The sequence below is a fragment of the Echinops telfairi genome, unplaced genomic scaffold (genome assembly GCF_000313985.2).
Source record: "Echinops telfairi isolate 266 unplaced genomic scaffold, ASM31398v2 ScPeMD7_2;HRSCAF=8, whole genome shotgun sequence".
Lineage (NCBI taxonomy): Eukaryota > Metazoa > Chordata > Mammalia > Afrosoricida > Tenrecidae > Echinops > Echinops telfairi.
Window position 1 is genome coordinate 41,910,455 of NW_022103898.1, and position 13,579 is coordinate 41,924,033.

A 13,579-nucleotide genomic window follows, 5' to 3' on the forward strand; every position below is an offset into this window, starting at 1 on the left:
TCTTCGAGCTGGGTACTCCTTTGTGGGCATATCTGCATGTGGGCGGACCCTCCTTGAGATGGATAGAGGAGCGGTGTCTGATTCCTGAGACCAGTTTTCCGATGGTCTTAGGCGACTCCTGTGAAAGGGTCGTTCGACCCCCAAAGGGATTGCAACCCACAGGTTAAGAAGCACTGGTTTAGATAAACAAATAAAATGAGCTATCCATTATAATAGTACTAACCATTGTGGTTATTTATGTTTATGTTAATTAAAATTAAGAATTCAGTTCATCAGTTTTACCACAAGTGTCAAGTACAGCTAGTGACTGCTCTACTGAACACAGCACAGAGCACATGCGTATTATTTCAGAAGGTTCTATTGAATAGCACTGGTCAAAATAATCCTGGTGTAAAGGTAGTTGTGGGTGGTGGAGAAAAGTCCAAGCTGAAAATATCACCAGAGGCTTTGGTGTATGTAGCTTGGCTTCAGAGATTTAAGATTGAGGAAAGCATATTTCATTGCATCATGAAGGGGCTTCAAAACGTTTGTGGAAAGTGAAATTAGAACTTTTTGAAGCCATTGTAAGTATTCCTTTGCTACTTAGTGTGGTCTTTGTGACTCTGTGGCTAAATAGAGTCTGAGTAATTGGGAACTGATTATTCTGGCTCTCGGTGCTTCGTGGGGGGAAAATTAAGGTATTGTCTGCCTTTGAACCAAGGGAAGAATTGGATTTTTAAAAATGTTCCTTAGGTTAATATCATTTTAAGTATTTGCTATTAAAATAGAATAACATTTTAAAGCCAAGGTCGTTTCTTGATTGTTAGTGCTTCACATGAACTTCCAAGTAGGATGAAGCTCACTTTGCTTCGTTGCACTTAGATGGCACAGCAGTCTGGAGGTGGCCGGGACACTCGCTTTCTGCGAGATGAGATCCGCGAGCTTGAAAAGCAATCGGAACAAAAAGACAGAGAGTTAGAGGACATGGAAAAGGAATTAGAGAAAGAGAAGAAAGTCAATGAACAAGTAAGGCATAGTGTTTGAACAACTTTCAAGGTTTAAGTTATCTAACGATGCCCAATTATGTAATGATAATGGTTGTACGTATGTACGCATGTATGTTTGCTGAATCTGAGGGATGATCTATACTTACTTCTGAGGTTTTATATCACGTTTTATCATTACATCTTTAAAACAGTAGAATAGGTACTTCTGGTGAATATGACTTGGAAGTCATTTGATTATATTGGGATGGACATATTTCAACAAACTTTAGGATGAACCCCCACTCCCCACCCCTGCCAAAAAAGGGGGATCAAACTCATTACCATGGAATTGATCCCAACACTTATGATGGTGTATCTAAAACTGATGTTGTCCTTTTGATTATTGATATGTTCGTCTTAAGAAATTAGTTACATTCATAAGCAAGAGGTTATTTGGGGGCAAAAAGGTATATTAATATTTTTATTTAATAGTAGATCTTTTCATAGTGTGTTCCATAATAAGTTACATTCCTTGTTTTTAGGTGTGCTTTTTATTATATGTGGATTTTTGAAAAGTTTAGTTGATGTCAAGCATTTTATAAATTGATTCATATTTAACATCATGAATTTTTTCATTTTTTATGTAAGCATCTTTTACATTCTGCATGGCTTAAAATCAGGAAAGGTGTGCATCAGTGTTGTATACTCTCACTATATCTGTGCAGTCTGTATGCTGAGCAAATCATCAGAGAAGCTAGATTCTGTGTAGAAGAATGTGGTATCAGGATTGGAAGAAGGCTTATTAACAATGGTGATATGCAGATGATACCACCTTGCTTGCTGAAAATGAGGAGGACTTGAAATACTTGCTGATGAAGATCAAGGATTTCAGTTTTCAGTATGGATTAAAACTCAATGTAAGGAAGACCCAAATTCTCACACCTGGATCAATAGGTACCATCATGATAATGGAGAAAAGGTTGAAGTTGTCAAGGATTTTGTCTTGGTTGGATCCACAATCAGTGCTCATGGAAGCAGTAGTCAAGAGATTAACGATGTGTTGCATTGGGTAAATCTGCTGTACAAGACCTCTTTATAGTATTGAAGAGCAAGGCTGTTATTTTAAAGACTAAGGTGTACTTGACGTAAGCCATGGCATTTGCAGTGGCATCATGTATATGTGAAGTTGGACATTGAATAATTAAGACCAAAGAAGTATTGATGCATTTTAATTGTAGTCCCAGAGAAGAGTATTAAAACAACTGCTTAAAGGATAAACTAATCTGCCTTGGAAGACACACAGCTAGAATTTCCTTAGAGGCAAGGACGGTGAGACTTTATTGTAAGCGCTTTGGACGTATTATCAGGAGATCATCAGTCTTTGGAGAGGGCATCATACTTGGTAAAGTGGAGGGGCAGCAAAAAAGTAAGCACCTGGACAAGTTTGAATTGAGACAGAGCTGCAACAGTGGGCTCAGACATAGGAACCTTTATGAAGACAACACCAGGCCGTGTTTCATTATCTTATCATAAGGTTGCTAAGGGGAAGAACCGACTCGATGGCACCTAACAACAGCAACAGTTCAGATGATCTCTTAGTCAATTTTATGTACCTTATAAAATAATTTGTTTGAGTCATTTAAATTCAGCTTGAGGAAAAATTGGATTTTCTGGTAAATTTCCTATTAGAACATAATATGTTTTATATTTTGGCTCAGTTGTCAGTAACCTTGATACAAAATTTGGTACCTGATTGTAGTACTTGCTCACCCCTGATGATTAGAAGTTTATTTTACCTCTCTTGTACTTTAGAAGGTTGCCGTTTTATTACATCCTGCTACTCTTAGTTTGTTCATTGTATCTCAGAAATAGAGGGTAATAAATAGTAAATAACCATATAACAGAAATTTATGATATAGAAAAGGTAATATATTGCCTTCAGTTCCACAGCTCAAACATAAGCGACACAACCAGGACTTAGCTCCAGACTGTTAGACACAGTTGTCTGTGCTCTTAAGTACTACACAGTACTGCCTTCCAATTGAGCATTCTTTGGAGAGCTGAAAAAACGCCAATTTCAGAGGATTTGGTCCTTTTCCTAAAAGAAACCAAAGAAGGATTTTGAAACTCTGATGTTGTGATCAGATCTGTACTTTAAAAGTTTGCTTTGTAAAGAATGGATTGAAGGTAGCCAAGACCGTGGCTGGGAAGATAAGGATACATTTCTACTAATTTAAGCAAATATTTGTGATGGCCTAATGAAAGTAACGAGAGATTTAAGAGACATAGACACGTTTCAGAGCTATCGATAGAATTGGATGTAGAGATTTACTGATAATAAGAAGAGCGTGGGGAATTGAGTGCACCAACTTCCTGAGTTGGGTCACTGGAGAAGTAGATAGTGCCCTTCGTTAAGAGTGAGCCCCGGATGAGTTTGGAAATGTTTGAGATTTTTATTTCAGTTATGATTATGCTGATTCAGAGGCCCCAGTGAGGATACCAAAGCATGTTGAGGATTAGGAATTTACACGCTCTATCCTGTCTCATAGGTGTCTGTGACTTGGAATTGACTAGATGGCAGTGAGTTTGGTTTAGTTTATGTGTGTGTGGTTTTTTAACATAAAACGAGGAAACTGAATTAAAGGCAGCAAATGAGTGTTCACATTGTACTAGGACTTGGTACAAAAGGGATATCAATCTAGGGCAGTCTGATTTTGCCTCATTTATTTTTGAGTTCTAGGATACTGCTTTGCATTTATAAATACTGATTAATTAGATAAAGTAATATAAGCTTGACATAGAAGAATAGTGAAGTAGGATATCGGACAGAAAGCTGCTGTTTTCAGATTTAAATATTTTAATTGTTTTGTTTCTATAGCCTTAAAATTAAAAAAACTAATTTTAAGCCCATTTTATTTGATCATTTCTAATTCTTAAGTAGTTGTCAAAAATTTTTGGCTCATTAATCATGTTTTAAATAGATACAAAGATGCTTAGCTGAGCATTCTGTGTTTATTAGAATTTAAAAGTCAAATTGATAACCTAAAATCCTGGCTTTCTGTTGAACTGGTGTTAACTTTTATTTATTTATTTTATTTCTAGTTGGCTCTTCGGAATGAGGAGGCAGAAAATGAAAACAGCAAATTAAGAAGAGAGGTTGGTAAAACAATTTTTAGTTGTTGTGGTGTAATTAAAATACCATATCTACATAATTTAAAATATATTTTTAAATTTATATTGTTAAACTAGAACTGAATCGTATGATTTTTTTATGGGCTGATTTTATGATATGACTTTATCTCAGGAATATGGAAAACATATTAAGAATTGAGACTAGTAATTACAACATTAATCTTTTAGATTATATAGGTAACTCTTGCTTTCTGTTTTATGTGCAAATTATTCTTTTCTAGTTAGTTTTTAGTTGAATATGTGATTGAATTTCTTTCCTATTTCTCTTACTCTTTCCAGCATTTTAAAAATTTTTCTATTTATTATCCAATCTTATGAACTTAGATTATTTGGCTTTTCAGAGCCAAATAATATTTGCTCATTGTTTATCCTAATCTTTCATTTTACATAATCAAAATGTTCTTTGATTTGCCTTTTAGTTATTCTTATTTTCTTTGATTACATAAAGTAATATATCTTAGTCTTTTAAAATTTCTCTTTTTTGCTTTCTTTAGTCTTATATTATTTAATTCTGTGTTGCCTTTCTCATTTCTAATTACCATTTTCCTGTCACTTTCTGGAGAACAAACGTCTAAAGCAAAAGGTAAGGCTTTATGGGCGATAAAATGTTGAGAATTTGAAGATAACTTTGAAACCCACTGTTTAGAGGAGATTATCTTGCTACTTTGATATTTCTTAATAAAAAGTGACGTTTGGTTTACCTACAGAATGAGCAACTTCGTCAGGATATTGTTGACTATCAGAAACAAATAGATTCACAGAAAGAAACACTTTTATCAAGAAGAGGAGAAGACAGTGACTATAGGTCACAGTTATCTAAAAAAAATTTTGAACTTGTGCAATATCTGGATGAAATTCAGGTAAAATTGATAAAAGTTCAAAGTAATGGTTGTAGTTATAATATAAATCTGTATTTTAACCCAAATTGATTTCTTCAGTAGTCTTCTATAGCTATATATTTATAAAATATGAAATAAATGACATCTTTGACTTTTCAATTCTTTGGTCATTATTTTTATATGTGCTTGCTGTCACTGTTTGAAAATAATTGAGATTCTTGCATGAAATGTTGTTAGATTTATTCAGTCAATACTAATTGACACCAAAGGTAGATAAAGAATTCTCCTAACTATAATTGGCACCATGACTCTATTTAATTTAAGTATTATACTCTTAAAATACTTTTCAAACAGAATCTTTAACTTTCTTAGACTTTAACAGAAGCTAATGAGAAAATTGAACTTCAGAATCAAGAAATGAGGAAAAATCTAGAAGAGTCTGTACAGGAAATGGAAAAGATGACCGATGAATATAATAGAATGAAAGCTGTCGTACACCAAACAGATACTATTATCGATCAGTTAAAAAAAGACAATGAACATTATCGGCTTCAAGTAAGAATTACTGTTGAAATAGTTTATTTACAGAGATTTTATTTATTTGCCCAGATTTTATACAGTCTCATGACTGTGTATTTGAAGCTAGAATAACTTTTTAGATTATTAATTTTTGTGTCTTTAGACATGTTGCCATGCTGTTAGATTTGTCCAAATGTGCTTTTGTAATTCCCTCACAAAGCCTGTAATTCCTCTCAACTAGGCTACATCGATGCTACTTGAATTAATACAGTATGGAGACAGCAATCCTGTAAATCTAGTAATTATAGCAACTTTTTATTAGACAGACTTGGAAGCCGTGTGGGCCATTATGTTTATACCTTAAAATGAATTCACCATAAAAGTAATGGAATCCAATAAACGACTCATTATTTACATAGATTTAAACTTTAAAAATAGAGTATTGTTTTACAATATAATTCTCTAATAGTGAAAAATCCTTCTGCAATTCTAATTATGTAGAAACCATTATTTATTATCTCTTACTGCAGACATAAACAATCTATTGCCCTTGAATTGATTCCTGCTTACCCGAACCCGGTGGGACAGGGTGGAATTTCCTTGAAAGGTTTCCAAGATGTAATCTTTATGGAAGCAAATGGCCACATAGTCCTCTCATGGAATGACGTGGGTTTGACATGCAGATATTTTAATTGGCAGCAAAGCCAATGAAAATTAATTGCTTTACCACCAGGGTCTCTCATTACAGGACTACTCGAGTAATAAATATGAGTATGTAATTTATATGTGTCATAGGAGAAAGATGAGTCTAGCTGCTCTTTTAGCAATTCATAGTCTTGTCAACCCTGAGGGTCAGGTCTGCTCTGTTGTACGTGGTCTCTGTGACTCAGAATTCAATCTATGGCGGGGCATTATGGGCTAATGTGTATGTGAAAATATATTCATAATCAGTTTATTGTATTAATTTGCAGCAATTCTTGAACTAAATATTACCTTTTAGGTGCAGGAGCTCACAGAACATTTGAAAGCCAAAAATGAAGAAGATGATCCAGTCATGGTAGCTGTCAATGCCAAAGTAGAAGAATGGAAGGTGCTTTTATTAATCTATATTATGGCTTCATCATTTTGTCGTTAGATTTAAGTTTTTTAGTCTTAGTTTTCTTTAAAGAGCTTATGTTAGTTTTTGACATTCTTTTATTAGAATTTTAAAATTTTAGTTTAGATTTAGCTAGGAAAATACCATATTTAATCCTTTAACATATTTACACTTGGAAGAATTTAAAGTTTTGATGTCTAGAATGAAAATACCATTTTCATCTGAAATAGAGAATTCTACATAAAATGCATGTATGTACTTTACATGATTCACAGTTGTATAGATTAGTTATATTGGTTCGAGGCGTAATTTAGGTTTTTCTGACTCGACTTGCCATGTCAAATTCATGAAACTGTCGGTATTCGTTGGGAATGAGAGTAAGAGAGGAGGTTTATCAGAGTCATTTGGAAAGCCTTTTCAGAATGCACTCATCGCTGTCCTTTCCGCTGTAGCAGAAGCTGGGATTATGAGGGCGATGTGCTTTGGAAAATGATTTTGAAAAAATCTTCTCAGATAATGGTGAATGTACTACTGACTTTTTAAAAACTAAGACTGTCACAGTCATCATTTCCACTTGAATTCCTAACAGTTTTGTTGGGTACTTGAAATTGGTTATCAAATGGGAAGCATATATAGATAACTGGTAACTTAAAACAAAAATAATAGCAAAAGAAAAAAGCTTATAGAATGAATAAAGGCCTGACAAATGTTTTTGTAAAAACTCAGTAAGTATTTTAGACTTATGGGCTATCTGGTCCAGGTGACCTGTTTCAACTCTTCTTTAAAAGCAGCTCGAGACAACAGGCTGGTTTCCAGTAATATTTTGTAAAATTAGTTCACACATTGGATTGACCTTCTGACCTTAGTTTGCTCACCCTTGGTATAAAGAGCTGTACTTACTATGATTTTTTTTTTTGGAGGGGAATGATACCAATTTAAATTGTTCTTCTGCACTTTCTTTAAAAAGGATTATATATCTTGTAAAATTATTTTACCATATATACTCGAGTATAAGCCAACCCGGATATCAGCCATGACACCTAATTTTACTATAAAAACTACATAAAAATGTGTTGAAAAGCTCCGCTTATACATGAGTATATAGGTATATTAATGTATAGAGTATTATGTTGTTCTTTTTAAGTGTTTGTGTAATTTTTCTTAGTTGATATGTAAGATAAATAGTTATACATATAATTATAAGATATACTACAAATATATTCCTTCCATGATTCATTTGACTGCTATTCTTTTGTGTGTGGGCTATATCTTTTTATAATGTGTGATTAAACTTATTCTTTATTAATGGTTTTTGGCCCTTATGCCATAACTAGAAAAGCTTCAGAATTTAAGTCACTTTCTTATATTTTCTTATAGTATGATCTGGTTTCATCCTTACCATTTAAATTTCTATAATGTATATAATTCATTTGGTGTAGGGTGTGAAAAGAGATACAGTAGGATAGGATACTACCCAATTATAAATTACTACCCAATTACTACCCAATTATAAAATACCCTTAGTGAATATGTCATCTTTTAATTTTTATTTCATATGTACATAATTTGTATTGAGTTGATATTATATCTGGACTATCTTCTATATTTTTGACATGCAAACTTAGATTAATTATTATATGTTTAAATATCTTTAAATGCTATTCTCAGGTTTTAGGCTTTTCTTTGAGTCTTTTATGTGGATTTTAGAAACACCTAGCCAAATTCTTTAAAAGCAGCCTACATTTTAAAATCTACTTATTCTTTGATTGAATGTGTACTACATTTACAGATTAACTTAAGTCAAATTGATATCTTTGTAAGATTTAGTACTTCTGTCTAATAAACTAATATGCCTTTCTATTTATTCAAAATATATATTTTCCCTCCCAGTGGCATTTTAATGTTTTCTTCATAAACATAAATTGTATAAAACCTTTTGTAATTGTATAGAAGTAGTCATAACTTCTTGTTTGTAACTAGTTTTGAAAGCAAGAGATTATTTAATGATTGAATTCTTAAAAAGCAAAAATTTTTGTCATCTATTTTTTAAATGTTTTTTACTCAACTTTAGATGGTAAGTATCGAAGGAACAAATTTGAAAGATTAAAGTTTCTGTCACTTTCTTATTTCAAAGGATTCTATTTTTTGTATTTCATTGCAATCTGCTTCAGAAAGTTTGTGGAAAAGTTCCATTTTTTGGTGAGCTTTTGGAAGCCTTCTTGAATTAGAGTATTCACCATAAATGAGGAATACATGTTCATTGCATTTCATTTTGTGTAACACATTGTTTTGTTTATTTCTAGTTAATTTTATCTTCTAAAGATGACGAAATTATTGAATATCAGCAAATGTTACATAATTTGAGGGAAAAACTTAAAAATGCCCAACTTGATGCTGACAAAAGTAATGTTATGGCTCTACAACAGGTAAAAAACAATGCCCAAATTTGATTCATCTGTCAGTTTTATCAGAGTTGACCATGAACTCCGAACTACGTTTTATTAATTCACCTGGACCCAATTAAGTGACTTGCATTATCCCCACTGCCATCAAGTAGATCCAACTCATAGTCACCTATAGGCCAAAGTGGAACTACGCCACAGGGCTTCCAAGGCCATAATCTTTACAAGAGCAGAACGCAGAACAGCCAGCAACTTTGAACCGCTGACCCTTTGATTAGTGGTTGAGAACTTTCACCAAGCACTAGTATAATAGTTTGGGGGTTGTTTTTTTTGTTTTATTACAGAATGATGTTTTGAAAATTTTTGCACTATTCAATCCCAAGAAAATTTTAGAGTTAATTTTAGAGTAAGTAGCTGTGGTAGTGCAAGCAGTTAATGGTTGGACTGCTAACTGCAGTCTGTGATTGGAACCCAACAGTTGTGCTGTGGGCGAAAGGTGAGACTGCGCATATAAGGATTTATAGCCTCAGAAACGACATACAGGGCTCTGGGAGTCAGAACCAACTAGCAGCAGAGTGTGAAGAAGGAATCAAATTATTTCGTCGTTTCTTATTTTGTTACAGACAAGACACACATTTTTTTAGGGGCAGTCAATTAAATATTTTCATACTCTTACTAAGGATTACTATACCCTGACTGTCCTGATCAATGTTGACATACCCTGTAAATGTGAAATATCATGGCAATTTGGTTATAATTTATACCAAGTTATACTTTTATTTTGAGAGTGCAATCACACTTTCCTCATCTGTACTCTCAAGTTATAGTACAAGAAAATAAAAGGAAATTTAGGAAGTATTTGAGGAATAATACTGCAGGGAATGGTATTTTTAAATAAAGTACCGGGAGGGGAAAGATTAAATTTAGTAAAAAGACAAGGAGGCACACCAAGACACAAAAGAGTACAAGGATGGGATTGAATGGGTGATAAGGAATAATATTTACAGAATCAAAAGAAGCCAAAGATAATAGGATTCTAGAATTCCTGTTTTTTAGAGTACTGTATTACCTATTATACTCATCTTTAAATATTAGAATACCTGTCATGTAGCTCATATTATCTAGGGTAGTTAAGGGATACAAAACAGTAGAAAGTGTATTTATGTCTCTCAAAAAATATATTCTGCTACCTATTGAAAAAGAAGACAACCTTTTTCTTTGCATTTTAAAACTCATGAATATCCATGAAGGACTAATATGTGTGATATTTCAAAATCTCTTGCAGGGCATACAGGAGCGAGATAGTCAAATTAAGTTGCTTACTGAACAAGTAGAACAATATACAACAGAAATGGAAAGAAATACTTATGTTATTGAAGATTTAAAAACTGAACTCCAAAGAAACAAAGGTAATTCAACATTTTATTAAGTATATATAATTATTTTCCATGCTATGTATTAAAGAAGTATCTGAAAATGTATTTAAAAAATAAAAGCTTGTCAAAAGATATAAAATTGAGCTTTCTTAATTTTATTTTATATTCAAAATACAGATACAGGATTTTTTATTTACTTTATATGTTCTGTTGTTGTGGTGTATCATCTAGTTAATTTCAACACGTCATGTGTTGACACAGCTCGTTGAGACAGGAAACTGCCCTGTAGGGTTTTCTGGTTGTAGTCTTTACTATAGGAGCCCTGGAGGCGTGACAGCTAAGTGCTAGGCTGGAACCAAAAAGTCAGGGGTTGTACCCACCCAGTGCCACTGCAGGCCTGATGAACTGCTCGCAGTCAGTTTGGAGCCTTGGAAACCCTGTGAAGCGATTCTAATCTGTGACCTGGGGATCACTGAATTGAAAATTTTTGATGTCACTTTACAAAAGCAACAATCAATCTTTACAGAAGCAGATTACTGGGTCTTTCTCCCATGGAGCACCCAGGTGAATTCAAATGTGCCTCCTTTAGTTTATTAGCCAAGTGCTTAGCCTTTCTGCTGCCATGGCTCCTGTAAGTATTACTAATGTTTACATTTATTAATGAAGGCCATATTTTCTATCATTTTCTTCTCTTGAAAATTACACAGCCCTGTATTATCTGATTGGTTGTATGAGATAAATTTAAAATGATGACATGGTTGCTGGTATTTTTTTCCTTATTATTAGAAAAGAATGCAACAAAATAAAATGTTGAACAATGTAGCAGCAATGCAGATAATTAATAAACTCGTGAATATGTGTCTTATAATTCCTGAGGATAAAAAATGAGATGTAAAAGAGAAAAAGCAAGTGAGTGTATGTAATGAGTGTGGGAGTATAGTGGTAGTGGTGCTGCTAGAGAGCGAGGTGACACTTTAGATACTGAGGCAAAATCACTGCAATATTTGAATAAAACTTACAAAAGGTGAGAGTGAGTTATCATATCTGCTGTGTTATAAGTTATCATATCTGAAGACCAGTGTCTCTAAGTAGGAAAAGAAGGAAAACACCTTCTTTTTGGCAGAAATACCAAAACGTTCCATAGATTTATAACATATATTTTAAAGAATCAGACTTACTGCCCTCAAGTCAGTCTGACCCAGTTGATGTTTATTGTGGATAAGCCTGTGAATGATGTGTGTCAATATGTTTTATAGTGAGAAACATTATATTGTGATCTGTTAATCATTTGGTAAGAAAATACAGGCATTGTTTTTAGCTATTGTCAGGATTTAAGTTTAAATACAAGTGAGAGAATTATCACACACAATAGCAGTTTAAACAATTTAGAAATTTACTGTTGAGGAACAAATATTGATGTTATACTTTTATTAATATAAGCAAAGCTGATGCATTTAGTTCAGGGTTAGTACAGCAGCTACACAAATCAGGTTTGTAGCAACCTTTGCCCATCTCAGCATGCGGTTTCCATCTCGTGCAAGAGCACAGTTTGAGCTTTAACTTGCACGTCCGTATTTGCACTAACAAAAGAGGCAAGGGAAAAGAATGACAGAAACGTTAAAAACAATCTCGGAAAGTTCATTCATGACATTTCCATTTAGATCCCATTGGCCAAACTCATTTGGCCACACCTAAGCTGCTGGAGTGGAATTGGACATTCGATCTTTATTTTAAGTGCCCATATGTTTACCTAAAAATTGTTTTTTCCATTACAGTGGACAAAAGAGAAGTTGTATAGTGCAGACCGCTAGCAGTCTCTGCCCCACAGGTTATTCTTCATAAAACAGTGTTTTACAACTAAAACCCTTCAGCTAAGAAGAATTTCTTAAACTCTATAAACAGTCTTCTATCACTTGTTTGTCATGGTGTGGTGGCTTGCGTGTTCCGGATCGCTGTGCCATTGATATTTCCAATACCAGCAGGGTCTCCCCTGATGAACAGGTCTCATCAGAGCATCTAGACTAAGAACAGGCAATGAAGAAGGAATAATAGGCTGTCCACTTCTGAGGGATGAGCCACTGAAAACATGAAAGGCAGCAGAGCATTGTCAGATACAGTGCCCCTCAGTTTGTAAGACACCCCAAATGTGACTAGGGAAGAGCCACCTCCTAACGTGGAGTTGACATTAATAACATGGTGGAATAAAACTTGTGGGACCTTTCTTTGCTGATGGAGCCCAACTCAAAATGAGAGGAAACATCTGTAAGCATCCATTAATAATCGAAATGTGGAATAACGAAATAGGAATCTCAGAAAATTGAAAGGTGTCGAAAATGAAATAGATGTGTTATCAGGAGCCACCAGTCCCTGGGAAAGGACATCTTATTAAAGTAGAGGGTCGAGAAAAGATATGCTGCTTATGACAGCAGCGGGTCCGTGCGAAAGCGAAAGTGCCTTGGCGATGTCAGTGGCCTGGTCGCAGTGGGCCCAAGCGTCACAAGTGAGGATGACGCAGGGCTGGGCACTGTTCTGACCCTCGTGTCCTATGCGACAGAATGGCTCAACAACACCTAACAACAATCACCTGTCTTAGTGGAACTAACATAAAACTCGTATTTTTCAAATACAGAAATCATCATATGAAAGGGACGTTTTAAGGCTGTAACATTTCAAAGTTAGAACCACTGACTTACAGTGCTGTGATGAGGCAGCATAATTTATTCACGGTTTTGGACTGTACACCTTGTAGGTGCTTCAACACTTTCTCGAGAGTCTCATTATATGAAAATTCAATCAAAACTAAAAAGTTTAGAAGTGAAAACTCAAGAGGCTGAGAGAACTGCTGAGTTGGCCGAGGCTGATGCTAGGGAAAAGGATAAAGAACTTGTTGAGTCTCTGAAGCGATTAAAAGATTATGAATCGGTATGTATTTTTATCTTTTCAGTCAAGCACTTTAGAATCATTCTTGTCACTCACAAGTAGAATACTCTGCCATTTACTGCGTACTGTACTAGAACATTCCTTAAGTGTCTTTTGGTGAAGGGATACTTTATACTACTCAAATTCGTGAGCAGTATTTACTTTTTGACAGGACATTTCATACCAGTTTGAGCCAAGCATTTCCTCCTTAGATAATCAGCTTTGTGGAAGTTGCAGGATTAGATACTTTGAAATCTGTGCCAGTCAGCCA

General features: G+C 34.3%; 1 protein-coding gene across 1 annotated transcript in view; it reads left to right on the forward strand.

Moving 5' to 3' along the window:
• CEP290 (centrosomal protein 290) overlaps positions 1 to 13,579 on the forward strand; it is a 97,703-nt gene that overhangs the window by 3,880 nt on the left and 80,244 nt on the right. The window contains exons 7-14 of the mRNA XM_045293067.1: positions 862 to 1,005; positions 4,068 to 4,121; positions 4,865 to 5,017; positions 5,369 to 5,551; positions 6,516 to 6,605; positions 8,915 to 9,037; positions 10,299 to 10,422; positions 13,139 to 13,311. Of these exons, the coding sequence (XP_045149002.1) occupies positions 862 to 1,005; positions 4,068 to 4,121; positions 4,865 to 5,017; positions 5,369 to 5,551; positions 6,516 to 6,605; positions 8,915 to 9,037; positions 10,299 to 10,422; positions 13,139 to 13,311 (1,044 nt within the window). The remainder of the gene's footprint in view (positions 1 to 861; positions 1,006 to 4,067; positions 4,122 to 4,864; positions 5,018 to 5,368; positions 5,552 to 6,515; positions 6,606 to 8,914; positions 9,038 to 10,298; positions 10,423 to 13,138; positions 13,312 to 13,579) is intronic.